The sequence below is a fragment of the Egretta garzetta genome, unplaced genomic scaffold (genome assembly GCF_000687185.1).
Source record: "Egretta garzetta isolate BGI_Z169 unplaced genomic scaffold, ASM68718v1 scaffold85, whole genome shotgun sequence".
Lineage (NCBI taxonomy): Eukaryota > Metazoa > Chordata > Aves > Pelecaniformes > Ardeidae > Egretta > Egretta garzetta.
The window spans coordinates 2,306,519-2,323,946 of record NW_009259718.1 but is presented as its reverse complement, the minus strand read 5'-3'; the positions used below and the strand labels follow the sequence as shown (position 1 = coordinate 2,323,946).

Sequence of the window (17,428 nt, the reverse complement as noted above, 5' to 3'; positions counted from 1 at the left end):
CTGGAGGGATGAAAGAGGATCTGCCACAGCCAAGCCCACCTTTAGGGCAGCTGGTCTTTTGGTTCTTAAGTTGGGAGGCAGCTACGGCACGTTTATTGCTGCTCTGAACAGACACACTTGTTCCCCCATCAGATGCGACTGCGACCTGATCACAGACCCCACCCCCCAAGTCCTTTAGTTTAAAGCCTGCTGTACCAAGTTGGCCAACCTACTGCCTAGGATTCCTCTGCCCCACCTAGAGAGGTGGACCCCATCCCTCCCTAACAGGTTGTAGTTGTCGAAGAACGTCCCATTGTCATAAAAGCCAAAACCCGCACGACAGCACCAGCCATGTAGCCAGGAGTTAATGTACATTATGCGCCTATTTCTGGCCGCCCCCTTCCCTCGAACTAGTAAGATGGAAGAAAAGATAACCTGGGCCCCAATGTTTTTCACTTGTACCCCCAGGGCTTGAAAGTCTTCTTTGATTTTGCCCAGGTTTCTGCTTTACGTATCGTTTGTTTCTACATGAAATCGTAGTAGAGGATAGTAGTCCGTTCTCCTGACGAGTTGTGGCATCTTCTCAGCCACGTCTCGAACCTTGGCTCCCAGAAGGCAACATACCTCACGTAACTCCCTGTCAGGTCGGCAGATGGGTCCCTCTATACCCTTCAACAGAGAGTCACCCATTACGAGGACTCGTCGCTTTTTCTTAACGGTGTCCACTATGTGTTGCTGGTACAGTTTCCCCCTGCAGGGGACTTTGCAGACCTTGCTCATGTGTGTCCTCAGCTGTTAAGGCTACATATCTGTTTCTGGTTGAGATGGTAGAGGGTACAGGCTGGTGAGTTCCTAAAGAAACTGGCATGAAATCTAACAAGAAGGTTTGGCTTTGCTCTTGTTCCATAGAAATACTCAATGCTCTGTATGCTACTTAGTATCTTTGAAGATCTGTGGGCTCTCATTTGCTTCTGTTATGTGGCATCTGTACCTGCCTTTTCTCTGCAAAATAATCAGCACAGTTTTTGACCTTATTCAACCCTTTTGCTAAAGATCATTTCAGATTTCCAGACAAAGTGTCATAAATATTTGCTAGTGTGTTTCCAAGCAACATAACACTTCTGTGGAAGACGGTCTTTAAATACCTGAAGTGCTTCAAGCTGTTGCCTGCTTTCAGATCCTGCTGAGTTGCCAGAAACAGGCACAAACCCTACTTATTAATTAAGCAGTAGTGTTACTGATTTTTAGCTTTGTATGAAATAGCTGGCTCCTGATGAGTTTAGCAACAATTTACTGGGTTTCCTTTTATTAAAATTACTGTCATTCTAGTTTTGGGGATATATTTAAGTCACACTTTCACCACAGGAGAGTTACAAATATGCAACAGATGCTGTGCTTGACTATCTCTTTGTTAGGAGTTCTCTACCTGTGGTTGCTTGTTCCTTCTTTATTGTGACATCTTATAGACCACAGACCCATTTTGTAGGGTTGTTCCAGAGTTGCTGTCTGGAATATACTTCTGCTACCTTCTAATCAGTTGCTTACATCATGTCCTATTACATCAAATTCTCATGCAAGGGGGAAATTAAATTTCTTATGTTGCAGCAGTTTTTGCTGCTGGAGATCCCAGTTAACCTTCCATCCTCTCTATGGATATCATGTTTATGTAGAACATACAAAAATTCAGGAATTGTGCTGTTCAAAGGGTAGGCAGCAGGAGGCTGCCCATGAAATCCAATGGATGCTACTGACTAAAGGGATCCAAAGGCAGGTACATGTGTACCTGCAGTGATATGTGTGTATAAAACCTTTCAGCTCTGGTTAGGATAAGTGGCCACTCTGACATGAAGCCAGATTATTTCAGACATTATCAAAACTATTCTTTTGCTCAAAGATAATGTTAATGACATTTGTTTACTGTTTCATAGTAAACACATTACCCAAGTTACTGGAAAAGAATAATCCTTTCTGAGAAATGATTCTGAGTCAGACATTGGCAGTAGTGACATCAGAATACATATTAATAGAATGTGTATTTTTGACTTTGAATGACTGTTTCACTGCCCTAAAATATTTTCCACGCGAATAATCTCTTTTTTATTTATAACGTATGTTCATCTTCAAGTTATTCCAGTACTGGCAGCTCTACGTTCCAGCCTAGTTTTGCCTTTTGTTTTCAACACCTTTGTTTTTATAGCTTGTGTCCTTTTAATCAGATACAACCAGAGTCACTTTGTCCTTACTGTATATATGATCAACAGTTTCTCCATGCAAGTATCTCAAAGCAGGCTCCACATACATTGCAGGAGCTGGGAGATACTTGTGTCTTTAAGCTGTACATGAAGTGTGTACATCTCCAGTCTGTGTAGATAGCCTACATATTAATTCTTTTGGACATAAAATGTAATGCTGCAATAGGACCTTTAAAACGGTCATGAGGTCAAGAATTGGTTGTGCCGCCTACATGTTCACAACCAAAAACTGTAATGTGTACAGAGCTTTTGAGTACAATTGAATCATTTTGAACTTATAAATGCAAAACATTGTGAATTTATAACAACTGAATCTTGTGCATTCATTAAAAGCCCTTTTTAGTTTTGCACACATGAAGAATTTTATTTTAAAGAATTAGGGTAACACTCCAAACAAGGGGTTGAGTGGCAGCTGCATACAAGACTTCCAAGCTTCATTCTATCTTGGAAGCAGTTGTTCACAGTGAACTATTTTAGCAGTCATTTCAGACACCTTTGGAAGATGAGACAATGTAACTACCGATACCAGCTGGAAACTCTTGATCAGTTTGTCATTCACCGTTCACTAAAACTGTTAATTGTGAGTATTTTTAAATTACGCCAGACTACCGTGCACTGATTCTCTAATCTGGATGACAATTTCCAAGAACCTTGCTTGTCACACCAATAAAGAAGAGCTAGAAATTAAATAGAATAACACCTACTCAGTTGCTGAACAAACAAATGATGTATATTCTAAAAGACAATATAAATCAAGAGCAACTGGGAAAATAAGTTATCCTGGTGGTAAAACAGTGAGGAGGACAATTAATCTCAACCTTTCTTAAACCGAATATCTCTATGTTTTCTGACTTCCTGGATTTTCTTTGAGGGCAGGCATTCTTTGGAAGACAAGTTTCTAATATCTCTGCAGGAAGGGGAACCAAAATCCCAAGCATAAGATTTATTAAGCAAATACCAGCCAGGCAAAAGTACCAGATCCTGTAAAAACTGAGTGAAATGCTGTCAAATGCAAGCCTTCTTTCAAAGGTTATAGAATAATATTTGTATAAGAAACTGAGAAGCCAAGTGATCTTCTTTGATCTGAAATCGTATTAGTGAAAACTGCATTATGGTAAATAGAGGAATGTTGTGCTTTTCAGGAACTATCTCGAGCTGGTGGCCAACTCAATTGAAGACTGGGTGAAAGAGGAAGAAGTCAAATACCGAAAAGAGAAGATGGCTAAGGAAATAGAGTTTCTTAAACTGGAAAAAGCCATGGCAGGAGGACCTTCTGAATTGTCTATATGCTCTGTCAAAAAAAATGGGTTCCCTAAGAAAACCAGAAGTGGGTATCTTCTTGTTTTATCCTAGAAAATTCATTTTTCATGTTGAGTACTGAGATCCAAAATTGTTCAGAGCAGATTTTTCATAGGGTAACCTTGTTTTGTCATCTGTATAGACTTACGTATGTTTTGACACATATTTCAATTTTCTTCATCATCCTCTGTTCTGAAAACTGAGACCTTTAATGTCAATTTGCAATAGCTGTGTTTAATGGATTCACATTAAGGATTACATAAATATGAATCTCTGTTTAGATGACAGAACATATGAAGAGATGAGCAGTAAAGTTGGCAACATGGTTCAGGAAAATTCCTGTTTAAAAGGGCAACATAAAAGCTGGAAGTCAGAAGCTGTGGACTAGAAGCTAAAACTGGAAACTGGAATTGACTAGACTGCAGAGCAAACTTTAATTACAAGCAACATTTTGGATAGTGAAATTTGTAAGCAGTAACTGTTGAGCAGGCAGCAAAATCTGAAAACCCCTTTTGACAAAAGAGAATTTTTGTCCAAATTGCCTAGTTGTGTATTTAAGTGGTATTAACAATGATTTATTGATATTTAGCCTTTGCATTGTTCACCTTCTTTGAGAATGCACTTTGAACCTTTCTAGTACTAACAATCAGCGTTTACAAAAGTAAGAATGTTATTCCTCAACCCAGTTAGCATGTCTGATTATAGTTTGGAAACCGAAAGGACAGTTATGACTTCTACATCATAATTTGTACCTATCTAGCTGTCACAAGGAGCTAGATTGAGTCTTGCCCTTCTGGTGCCTCATGACAGATGTAATTCATAGAGAAGTTCACTCGCTGAAAGAAGATAATCACCTCTAGCTGGGACGTGCAGATGGGCAGCAGTGTATTTAGGTGATTTCAATTTCACTGGCAGTTCTGTTACTTGTGCTGCAATTTTTACTTTTTAATACAAAGTAATTTAACTAGAAATTTCTGGTAGTGTACTTTAGTTTATCTTTTCTAGCAAGTAAATATTGGGTATCCAAGCATGATATAAAACCACATACCCAGAGAGATAGCCTTTTCATGAGTCATAGATGCTGTAAAGCCCTAATAGTAAACAGGGGATATGGTAAGTGTTTCTTCAGTGAAGGTTTGAAGGTTCAGACAGCATTTATTCACTTTTTTGACTGGGAGGGTAGTAATATCTATGATTCTGGTATTGAGCTTAGTCTGGCATTTGGTAAGCTGGTTAAAACGCTGGATCTGAATTCTGGAACAGTGGTAGTAGCAAAAAGAATGAGTACTGCTTATTGTTTATTCAGCATTGCTCATCTGCATTAAAAAAATCTTGTTGCAGGAGCAAAGTCTTCAATAACAAGAAGAAGAGAGTCTTTAAATATGTTGATACATTGTTTAGCATATTTGGTCCACAGTTATGACTATCAAGTAATACTAGTTGTCAGATAAGTTTCTTCTAACCTGAACAGTCTTTCCATTTATCTCTAAAAATATTTAACATTTTCTTTATTCTACTTTTATACTTTCACTATTTACAAATATATTTTTTTTATTTACTTGGACTTCTTTTATTTTTATTTTTCCATTTTTTAAAATTATACAATCTTCATATGTTTATATCTTCATTTACTCCCCTTTCATTTCACAAAGGCAGCACGTCAGGACCTGAGAGCATAATGGACACTATTCCAGAATCTCAATCCAACAATGAAAAAAGTCCTTTTATGAGAGAAGGCTCTCTAAAGGTGAGGCAAAAACATGTGTGTTTCTGAAATGGACTAAATAACAGTGCTTGCACAGGAAGGTAAGCCTTCATTCTTACATAGACTTGACTCAGTCCTTTTTCTGCTCTTGGCTATTTTTTGTATACTTCTCTTTCTTGTTTTTTTTTTTTTTTTTTAATTTATTCCTTATTGATTCAGTTATGTTATTTTCTTAAGGGAAGACTGCTTGGAGTTAGACTAGACATTCCAAAACCAATTCATAATTGCAGAACTAGGAAGTGAGAGTTATGGATAATATCCTACTTCTCATTGAAGGTTTCTGGTTATAAATCTATGAAAACATAAGATCCAGATTCATGGAAGTACTTATGTACCCAACTCCTACTTTCACTATCTACATCTCTTTGAAATTAAGGAATGTAAATATGGTACCTTACAGTTCTCTTATGCCAGAGAATCCCATTTTATAGACGTAGACCATGGTCATGCACTACAGATGAATTGACTTGCCCAGGTTCACAAAGTAAGTTTCTGGCTGAGGTAGGAGTTAAGCACACGTTTTTTTAAGTTTTAGCATTGGTACTATCCAATGTACAAATCTAGCTTAATTGATGTACTCCCCTGCTTTTTTTGACTCCTCACAGCTATAGTATGTCTCATCTTTCTTACAGTGTGTAATGCTCTGCACTTAAAGTACTGATACTGGAATGTAGATATGAAATGCTGTTAACCAATGCCTGGCTACTCAACTGAGCTGGCACGGCTCAAGTTAGGCTAATGTTTTAACTTGTAACTGTGAATGCTTACCGTTTCTTCACAGAAATGCTTGTGCTTTGGTATGCTTAGAATATAAAATGCTACAAAGCCCTAAATACTCTAGAGAATCTCGGATGTATCATTGTCTTCGTGATACAAGCTGATAATTCTGGCATTGATACCTCATTCCTCTTTCTGTAAAAGAATAAAATCATTTTATCTCACTAAACTAATACCAGTGATGCATTTTGATTTGGTGATAAACATTGTGGAAAGTGCACAACAAAATAATTATTTTATGACTGAATGTGTAAGATACAAATAATCATCTGATATGTCTCCTGTGATGAAGAATGACTGATCCTGTGGGTTGAATGAGTCAGTAATTTTATGCAAAATATAGTGTGTAATATTGTAAAACTGTAGACATGTTTGGAAAACATATAAGTGACTTAGAGTGACTTAGAACATTGGTTCCTTTGAGTTTGTGTACTTGAATTCTTTTCAGCATGCACATATGAAATGTCTTGTAATACAAAGAGAACCAGAGTAATTTGAATTCTTAATGTTTAATGTAGGCTTGGAAGGAGGAGCAGGACCGATTACTAGAGGAAGAACGACTTAAGGAAGCAAAAAAAGGAAAAAAAGACAATTTGGGAGGTAAAAAGGAAGGACAGGAGATAATAATACATGAAGAAAGTAAAGGTCCCAACAAGAAATCTTCCAAAGAGTTCACAGATGAGCCAGCAAAAGCCCCTGAACTTGAGGAGGTTCCCAGCATCCTAGAAACACATTCTGAGAAAGTTTATAAGGTAATGAGTTTTACTATTGTACCATGTTAGGAAAGCGCTAACTATTTATAAAGAGAGTTAAGATTACAGCAAAGCTGTTATCAGTTGTGAAATTGGAGTTCAGGGCAAATTCAGGCTAACTAGGTCTTTTTTAACTCCATCATTTTAGCAGCAGATCCTGTCCTAAAAGTTTTGGCAAGCAGTTTCTGATGTTTAAGATTATCCTACATAAGAGTATTTAATTAACTTGGATGAGTTTTAGTGTATATGACATGAACACAAAGATAAGTTGATCATGGTTTTGTGCCCATGGAAAATACATTTATGGGATGACTTTTGCCTAAAAATGTTATTTTCATGGGAGAAAGTAGGAAAGGGGAACATAAAGACCTGTCCAACTCCCATATTTGGGGACTGCTAGACCAAGTTGAAGTTTTGGCTGTCCACATTGGAAATCAAGTAAAAGGAGTTCACTATTTCTTCCATTTCCTGTTTCAAATTTCACATTCTTTGAGTGCTCTAATACAAGCTATTCTGCCTGTTACATTAACAGAGCAATATTTCTTACAGAGGGAACTCTTCACTAGTTGTGTCCAAACAGTTTCTAGGCAGTTTGCACTGCTTTATGTTTGCAGAGTCTAAGCCTTTCATTCAAAACTTGTGTAAGTCAATATATTTTAGTCTAAACTGGCTTGAGTACAGACTTCAGACTCATATAACATTTCAATCTGAACTTACTTGAGTACACTCACCTAATTTTTGCCAATTTGTGCTCTTTGGCAGGCACAGCAAACTAAGAATCAGATTTACAGTGTCTGAATTCCAAAATCGAGAGGATGGAAAGCTGTATCTTTGTCTGCCCTTTATCTGATCCCATGGCATTGTACTTTGTCTCTTTGAACTTGACCAGAATTTTTCTTTCCTTCCCATTATATGTTAAGCCACCAGCCTACTTGCTACTCTTCAGTTTCTGTGATGGCTCTGTACCACTGAAAGACCAGATTCTGCTGTCATGTGTAACAAGTTACTTCAATTAGTAACTGAGAAATTATTTGGATATGAGAATAACATGCTATGTATTTGCTAAAATCATTATTACATTAGTTAAATATCTAAGAAAAAAAATGTTGACCAGAGCAGTGGGATCCTGGTGGCCTGTCCTTCATTTACCTCTCTCATGGCTTCTGCCTTTCTCATTTATGCATAATCTAAAACTTTTTTTCCCAGTTTCTTGGCTACAATACAGGAGAGGACCTCATTCAAATATCGGGAAACAATCAATATCTTTTCCCATCTGATGGAGGACAGATTCAAGTAGAGAAGATAGGGTTTGTAAAAGGTGGTTCTTTAATTCTTTATCCATTACTTTGACTCAGCTACTTAACTGATGGCATAGTTTCTTAATCCATAAATGGTTTTTCACATGTCAGTAGTAGAAATTCAGTTAAAGACATTGTGAGAGTACCACGTAACTCCGTATTATCTTCTATCACTACTGTTTACATTTTCCTGTAGTATGTTAATAACTGATAAATAAATAAAGTACCAGAAAATTAGAAATGGAGAAAAATCAGTTCATATGTATCTGTTCAATGGCAACCAATGCATGGTATTCCAAGAATGCATGTTCCAATAATTTGTCCAGTGAAGTGCAGTATATCTAAGCAGCAGCATTATTCTGCAGCCTCTCCAATCTAATTCTCACAAGTTTTTGAATATTTCATCTAAACTCAATAATATTAATTTTGTTGTCTTGGTCTCCTACTAAGCAATTCGGTTCACTTCTGAGTAATTTTCTTTTTTGTGTGCTTCAGAGTTGCCGGTGCAGGGTTTTTTTGGGGCATGGGCAGTTCTGAAGCGTGGCGGGAGCAATAATAGTATCCTGTTGCTTTGCAGATCTAACTTTGGTAAAGGTGAGAGTGATAAAAGACAACCACAATTTCTTCATTCATATCACAGACCCCAAGAAAAACTTAAAAGAAATCGAAGTGCAAGAAATTAATGAAGAACAGAAAATTAGATCAGGTTAGTGGTTTGACATCACTGACATTAAGAATTAATAGTTTGACATATTTAGTAATTGGATGCAAAGCTTATCAACTGACATAAAATAAATTCCTACTAATGGCAGAGGTTAAATAAGATCAGTGTTCTGTAAACAGAAGTAAAAGTTCAGTTGGCAGACTTAAGCATCATCTAGAGAGATTTTACCAAGATGTAGAAGCACAGTACAGGTCAACAGGTGCAAACCAGTCTCTTTTCCAAAGCAAGGAAATCAATGAAGAGTCACGATTCCTTAAGAGAAGAATTTTCTACTTCAGTGGAGAACTCCTTCAGATCTTAATGTGGCCTGGGAGAGCCTAAGAAGATGCAAACTGAATCATGTTCATTGTGACCAGAATAAATGTCTGAACTTGAAAGGGAAGATTTCCCCTGTGGAACTGGACCTCCTTTTGTGGGTCATATGACCACAGCATTAGTGCCTCCTCAAGACCTTTACTGTGGAAACAGATCTTTCTGCAGTTCAGCAACCTCTACTGCTCATTGACTGCTTGTGTTGCTAACACTCAGAAAGCATTGAATCCAGACCTTTTCTGAACCCAGGTGAGAGTGTTTCCAAGAAGGAAGCCAGTCTGTGATGATTTGTGCATGTATTTGCCAAAAGCACTATGGAATTGCCCTCACTGAAATGCAGAATATTGGGAAAGTATAACTTTTGGTAGGTGTGTTAGCTCTTTTAATCTTCATCAGTGTTAGAAAGCGTCCTGCACTTGCTCCTCTCCTTGGCTTCAACTGCCACTACTGATGGAATTGTAGGTTGTCCGAATAGAAAATTTGCATCCCTTCCACAGGTGAGATACTTCTTTGTCTGCCCTTCTGAAAGTAGTCCTGTATCATTCTAGGGTCTGCCAAATGGTACTTAAAATCACCAGTGTGCTAGCATCTGAGGCAGGTTGTATTCACTTGGCACAGATGAGAGGCTTTCCTCCTGTGTAAACAGGAGTACCTCATAGAAAGGCGCTAAGGAAGAGAAGAATCAATCCACTCTGATACTTGGCAATGGCTGAATGGTACAATGGTGAGCTTTTAATGCAGTCAAAATGGCAAAACAGCATCCTGCAGGTTGTAGTCACGAATGAACATTGCAGTGACACAGTTAATAGGAGTAGACAAGGTCTCAGCAAGTGTGCCTTGCTGATGAAAGAACTGGGGGGTGTTGGGTGCCTGCCTTAACCTTCTTTTATAGTCTTCTCTGCCGCTCCTCACAGTTTTAAGAAGCTGTTACCCATCTGGAAATCCCAAGGATTTCCTCTTACCAGCAGAACCTTTCTTTAAGGCAGTAGGAGATGAACTAGAGGCAAGGTAGATCCAGTGTCACTGTCTTCTAGGTGTTACTTTGCATAGTTCTTGTGGTTTTCAAGGATCAAGTACTCATCACATGACACCTTGTCCTGATCCCTAAGTGAGCTTGTCTCCTGATGGGCTTTCACAAATGCCAGACATATCTTTGGATCTAATTTCTCAACTTTTCCTCCTTACTTTTACTTTCTCCTCAAGATACAGTCCCTGTGACAATACCTGAGAGACAGTGACTTTTATTTCTGCATAGGCCACATGTGACAGAAATGAGCAGTTCAGCATTCTTGTCAGCCAAGTAGGGAACAGAAACAAGGATCCTTGACTCCAGAACTAGGTTCTTTTGCTGTTTAAATTCACAAAGACTTTTCACTAGTTGTTGCTGTTAAACCTGTTTTCACACACCTAGAATTAGAATGCAATTTCAAGATGAAAAATCACAGCTATATTACACAAAACTCACTATTACATACTGCCCTATGAGTGGTATGATAACGTTTTCTCTGTCCTATATTAATCTATTCTACAGGTTAGTCATCCACACTGAAGTGCCACTGTTCACAGCAGTCATTGGTTTGTAGGTCAGGTGGTTCTGTTATGTGTTGCTATCTTTAAAATTCATTCTAATTTATTTTTTAAAGGAAAACTGAAAAATCAAAAGAAAGCTGTGAGCAAGTTTGGATCTTTTTCAGCCACCTTGGAAAATGGAATCCAGCTGTCTCTGAGCTATTATGGACCTACAGGGGAGACAGCAGGTAAAGTAAGCAAATAGAAGAGGATATTTGAGAACTATAGGGGCAATTCTTTTTTTTTTCCTTCATACACTCCTTAAACCAATAATTTGTTGCATGCAATTCTGCCTTTCTCAGCAGCTGTAACTACATGGTGGGGAATTTTCAGTAAGGCTTGAGTTGAGATTACATTGTGAAGAATATTCTATGATTCAAATTTCAAAATGGAGAGAGGTCTCCATGCTTTTTTACTTACTGTGAAAACAGAGCAGTGCAGGGAGAAACTTGCAAGTATTGTTATTAAGTAGCTCGGCAAAATCAGCCAATTAATTTGAGCCAAAGAAAATGTGATTTGCTGAGGAGTCTTCTTGGTTTTCCAAGAAATAATATTTTTGTAAACTTATATAGGTGATTATGGAACTTTCATTTTACATTAGGAGTTGACTTTAGGTTTCAGTTCTGTGGACATAATGAGGGATTTCTCTCAGCCTTTCAATAAATACATTCACCAACTGGAAGCAATTGCTTCACAAAACCACAGTGAAAATAGCGTCTGCTTTTACCAAGAGCTTTTTGTTTCCATTACATTTGAAAGACCACTGAAACCATCATACGTATAAAAGTGAAACCCTCCTCTAATCAGAAAATAATCCCAGCATTTTTCAGCTCTTAAAATACGAAAACATTTAATTGAATGCATCTTTGTGTGGACTGTGGTAAACCATTCAACTATACACTCAGTTTTAATTATTCAAATACATTTTACAAATTAATTACTAAAAAAGGACTTTTTAAACTTGGGCCAAGAGCGCATCCGCAATGTAGTGGACTGTGAAAACTTGTATTTTGGCATAAGAGAGAGACATGTATAATTAAACACCTATATGTCAGCTGTGATGTTCAGGCTTTTTCACATCTACCATAAGCATCCTTCTACATTAGAATAATCCTTGCCATATTGATCTTTAGTGCAGCACTGCTGACTGGCATTCTTTGATTGTCTGCAGTTTTTCTACAATCACTTGATTATGCCTAATTCCCCTTGTGGGTGTTTGCTCAGCAAGTGCTCAGAAAAAATTCTGACCAGAAATAATCTGGTTAAGACTATTCTCATATGCCATCCCTACTCTAGAATGGTATGCTATGTAATCCTCAGTTTCTCTCCACTGATTGTTTAAATTGTGTGCAAATTACTCATTTTCCTTGCATTACTGAAATAATTTTCTGGAACCTCTCTAATTCTCTCTCTTTTTTTTTTTCCCTCCTGTTTTTTCTCATTTTATCTCTTCCTCTTAGGGAAGCTAAGATGACAAAAGGCCTCTGTCTATTTGCCAGCTTTTTGCATGTTTTTAATATCTTGGTTAAATGTTAATATTTGCCTAAGTTTTGAATTATTACTTGTTTTCTCTAGCATGACCAAAAGCTAACTTCAGACCACCTTAAAACCAGACTTAGAAGTAAGCTCCCCACCACTTTGTGAATCTGGCACTGCTTGAGCACCTGCAGGACTTTTGTCTCTGGGTATTATAGAACCTTTGCACTTGCTCTTTGTGCATTGATGAAATCATGAGAGTACAACTCCAAGTGCTAGAAATCTGCATGTGTGTGCAGGATGAAGGAAATCTTCCTTTATCTGACAGTCCTGTGGAATTTCCCATCTCTCTCAAGATTTCTAAAGACATTTTCCCTCAGTCTCAACAATCCACTCTTTTTCATTGTTAACCTCAGACACTATGTACTCATTTTTCAGGGCAACCAGAGTAAAGGGGTAGGTGAAATTTCCTTAGGGGTTAAGAGCCTATAACAGCTTCTATTCCTAAATTCAGCAGTCTGGAAAGTAGTGTCATCTGAAACTAATGGTGCTCCACTTCACAGCATGGGTAGCTGTGAAGGATAGCTTCCCTCACTGTATATAAGAACTTGCTTATATCCAGTTTGCAGCATTCACATGGATATGTATACTCACCTGACAAGATGGATTACATTCACTAATGATTTTGTTGGACAGTTGCCTCAGAACCCTTCATTTCAGCTATCCTACTTCTCTGTGGAGCACTAGCTCTGTCAAGCTGTTTCTTCTCACCATCCACTTGGATGGGTACTGTTACTTGTTTGTTCCAGGGCCATGCTGTCTAATAAATGTGTATCAGAATGGATCTCATGGAGAATTTTAAACTTTCCTATTCTATGTAATTAGCTGAGAATTTATCTCTAACATATTACAAATAAAGCAGATTTGTTTGCCTTTCCTCAGACTTCCAATAAGCTGTAAAAACCATGCAGCATAAATTTCAGTACATGAAAGCAGAGCTACCTAACAAAGCATCAGATTCTCATGCATCAGCTAATTAAAATGGGGATTGCAGAAATCTTTGGTGATTTAAATTTCCCTTTCAGGCTAAAGGTCATGGATATATATATTCAGGTATCTATGAATTTCCCTAATGCTGGCACCAAGACAAAAACTGAGATTGAAGGCTTAAAAACTAAGGTGGAAGGCTTGTTATCCATGGACTCCTAAATAGGACTTTATCACCTTTATCACAGATCTAATGGTTTCTTCTAGCCTTAGATTCTTAAATTTTGGGTTACCTTTGCAGTTGCCATAAATCCAGAATCATTCATAAGGCAAATGAACATGTAGGCAGCCTTTCTAGTAGTTTAGAACTTTATTTTAAGGTGGCCTGCACTTACCTGCAGAACTAAAACCATCAATGCCAAAACCTTTCTGGAAACAGTGGACATAATAGCACTGAGACCTACTTTTTGCCTTTTTCAGCCAAAAATATACTAATACTTCATCTGCATACAGAAAATGCTATGATCTCACACCAGAATGGTTCTATCAGCATGCTTCGAGATGCATTTCTTTCCTTCTTTGTCTGAATGTGATCTGGCTTGTAGTTTGTCAATGAGTTATTTAACTTTTCTTTGCCTGATGTATCAGTTTTCACATTAAATAATATTGTTCATTGGAAGAAGCAGAATTAAAATGTAATTTTACCAACACAAAAAAAAAAAAGGACTTTTGGAAGTCTTCCTAAAGACACTCTTGAAGTGACTGACTTGTCATTAAACCTCGTGCTTCATAGAAACTACTAAGCAAATCAAGCTTGCTTTATTTATTTTAAAACAGTTTTCAAAAGATGGTTTCTGAGATCATCATGTTTTGCTCACTGGTGTTTTCACTTCTTATCTATATGGGTGTGGTTAAGATGTCGATAATAAGTTGCTCCATCTGGGGTAGCAAGTTCTGCAAACCAAACAAGAATTAAATTGCTTAAATTGTATGGATGGGAAACAAGGTGCTATTTAATGAGTTGTAAGTTTGGGACTTATGCTACCTTCAAGTAAGAAAAGATGACTAAAAAAAATCTTTCAAAAAAGCATTAAGGTTAGAGCTGGCTGGGTTTTTCTGATTAAAAAGAAGTGTCAGTTCGTTGAAACAAAAATGTTTTACAGAAAATCTTAGTTTGTATTAATTTTATCTTCAAGAAACATGCTGAGCAGGCTGCTGTAATGCTTGGCCTTTAAGAATTGGGAGAGTCTTAGCAAGTCTAAATCATCAGAATCTTTCCGAATTGTTATAGCAAAATAGAGCTATGTAGCAAAACTGCTGGGGCTGGTCCATGCTGGATCAGCCCATGACAAAGCATAACAACAGTGACTGTTTCCTAGACACTAGACTCAAAATGTCTCCGCCTATCTAAGTATTCTGGAGGTGAAATGGAATTTTAAAAAATCATATTTTCTATTTTTGAGTGACAAGTGATGACCTGTGGGAAACAATAGTTTCAAGATGCCTTTTAGGCTGACAAGTAGTCAGTCTATGGAAAGATTTTCTAAATAATTTTATGTATTCAGTCCCTCTACCTGAAACAATAAACTCCACCACCGAGGTTATTATTTCTAAGCTAAAATTTAGTGTACGAAATCTTGTTAAAAAGTAAAATGTGGCCATCTACATTTATGAAACTTAATTGCATAAAAAAAATATTGCTTTTCCCTTCCTTAGATGATGAAACAGATCCTGTCTCAATGAGAATTCTGAACATCCCTTCTGTTCATGTTCCGACCATAATTTCTCCTGTTACATCCGCTTCAGGAAAAAAAGATAAGCCTGTCAAACAAAAATCAGGAAAATATCTGCCATCTACAAAAGCAAGCCATAGCAAAATAGGCCCTCCACCACCTGATGACCTGGTAAAGCAAGAAGAAGGAAAGGTGAGAGAATAGATATTATCCAGTGAACACAGGAAAGACACAAACAAAAATTCAAATATATACACTTACATAACAGAAACATATATTCTTCTCAGAGGGCTTTGAGCTGTGCCTTAACAAATTCCTAACAATTTATGGTGCTTTTAAGGATACATTTTACTATTCCAGTTGTTCTCAGATGTACATATTCGCAGCTGTTAATGAAGCTAGCCTTTACAACTCCACGATGTAAAGCAGTGTGTCTTCCATGGTCCACATACTTTTGTCAATTTGGGTTTTACAATTATACCGGTTATATTATTAGTATCTCAGTGACTAGAACTGCTCTAGAAATTAGTTATTAGTTTAACCAAGTAGGGGAACTTTTCTGTGCTTTCCAAAACCTGCATTTGAAAGTCTAACCAACCAGTAAATTAGTGGAGACAGTTTTGCAGAAGCTTGCTCTGCAATTTGGTCTTTCCAGCTGATCAAAAGCCAGGGGCCAGCAACTTGAAGAAGTTACTTTTGCCTGTAACTGAAGTATTGCTATCACAGGACAGTCCTTTGGAAAGGATGGATGACATTTCAAAAGCAGATTCTGAATTTCTGTTATGGAATACTTAGCACAGAGTAATACAGGAATTACAGGACCATGTGCATCAGAGATGCACAGCATTAAATCTTGAACATCTTCCACAAAGCTCCATGAGAAGCCTTTTGGGCATAAAAACGTGAGTGGGGGAGGCCATGTCAGTTCAGAAATGGGTCACAGTTCCCCTCTGCAAAAGGACTAACCTAGCTTATTTCAGGTCACTAGCTATCTATTAGCAGAATACTTTAGGCAACCACTGGAGGTTTGTTTTATCCAGTGGTCTCACAGACCAGCAAGGGTATAAGTTACAGGAAAGGTTCTCAAATAAATATGAGAGGAAATATTAGCAGAATGGTGGAAGAGGATGCAGGAGTTTTCTATTTGAGATGATTTAACCTCATTTCTTTTTTGACGCTGTTTTCTCCAACTAGCAGTGTCCCAGAAATGGACACAATTAAAATACAAACAAACTCTAAGAGAAGGACAGAAATCAACATGAATATTATTGAGAACCAATTTAGTTACCACCTTCAGTTTAGGAAAGGACAGTCTTCTGAATATAGGCATAATCAGAACACAGAGCAATGAGGTCCATAAACAGTTTCATGTAACACTAAAATGTGCTCTAAAATATACTGTCTGGGAAAATTCTTTAATGATAGTTGTGATAAAAGCTATCCCTTTTAAGCTGATCAAGTTATAAAAGAGTAGCATTTCTAGATAATTTATTTGTTAAATGTGGTCCTTAATATCTTTCAGACTAACTGCAAAAATATTTAAAGCATACAGTAGTGTGTTTTAATTTTCCCCCTACTTGGTAACATCTTTAATCAAGTATGGCTGAAATGATGCAGAATGAACTGGTAGTAGAATGTCACAGTTCTCACCCTGAGCCAAATTTAAGTCCAATCTACTGCATATAATACTTTTCATGACCAATTATTGTCCATTAACTCAGTCATTCCTCCCTCTTATGTTCAGCTTCTTCCACAGGATGGTGGGTGATATGTAGAGAACATGAGTGGCACCAGGTCTGCCATCTTTTCCTGCACAGTTTTCTCTTTTGTCATGTTCCTCAGACTTTCTCCATGGAAAATTAATACTAGTTCATCTGACTGTAGTGGCTTCCAATTCTAGAGTCATTTCATGAAACTCTCTAGTTCTTGTTACCATTTGCTAGGGCATTGACCAGAAAAGAATCACCACCTTCTGGTCTAAAGATCTGATTGTCTCTTTTTCCAGAACTGTGTTGAAAAGTTGGTCTTTGCTTAATCTTGTTACTTGTGCCACTTATCTCAAAATCACTCTTGCTATGTACTCATGAGAAGTTTGAGTTATCTTCTCAGTTCCTTTGGCAAGGGAGGTTGAATGGAGATCATAATTCTGTTGATGGAGCTGGGCTGAACTGTTCACAGAGGTAGAATAGGCAATATGAAAATGAAGGGTTAAATGCAGTGCAGGTTTATTCAAAACAGGAGATAGCTTCCATTACGGAGCAAATGAGAGGAGACAGTAGTAAGAATAAGAAAAGAATGAACACATACTGAGAGCTGCAGAAATAGCCTTGGAAGACTCTCTAAGTGCCAGCTAGCTATGCTACATCCATGGTATTTAGTGGATGAAGTAATGCTGTGGCTCTTGTTTCAACATGGGTTCTGTCCATATCCACAAAAAGTCCTGCTGACCTAATTTCAACAAGTTTAGCCAGGTATTTAAAGAGCGTGAGCATGGAAGGTGGTGTA

The 17,428-nt window shown here is 37.5% G+C and overlaps 1 protein-coding gene across 1 annotated transcript in view; it reads left to right on the top strand.

Annotated features, from left to right (window-relative positions):
* The window catches only part of SPAG17 (sperm associated antigen 17), a 106,228-nt gene that overhangs the window by 52,493 nt on the left and 36,307 nt on the right, over positions 1-17,428 (top strand). Inside the window, exons 19-25 of the mRNA XM_035894608.1 lie at positions 3,374-3,558; positions 5,183-5,277; positions 6,591-6,824; positions 8,031-8,142; positions 8,700-8,828; positions 10,802-10,915; positions 14,907-15,115. Of these exons, the coding sequence (XP_035750501.1) occupies positions 3,374-3,558; positions 5,183-5,277; positions 6,591-6,824; positions 8,031-8,142; positions 8,700-8,828; positions 10,802-10,915; positions 14,907-15,115 (1,078 nt within the window). The remainder of the gene's footprint in view (positions 1-3,373; positions 3,559-5,182; positions 5,278-6,590; positions 6,825-8,030; positions 8,143-8,699; positions 8,829-10,801; positions 10,916-14,906; positions 15,116-17,428) is intronic.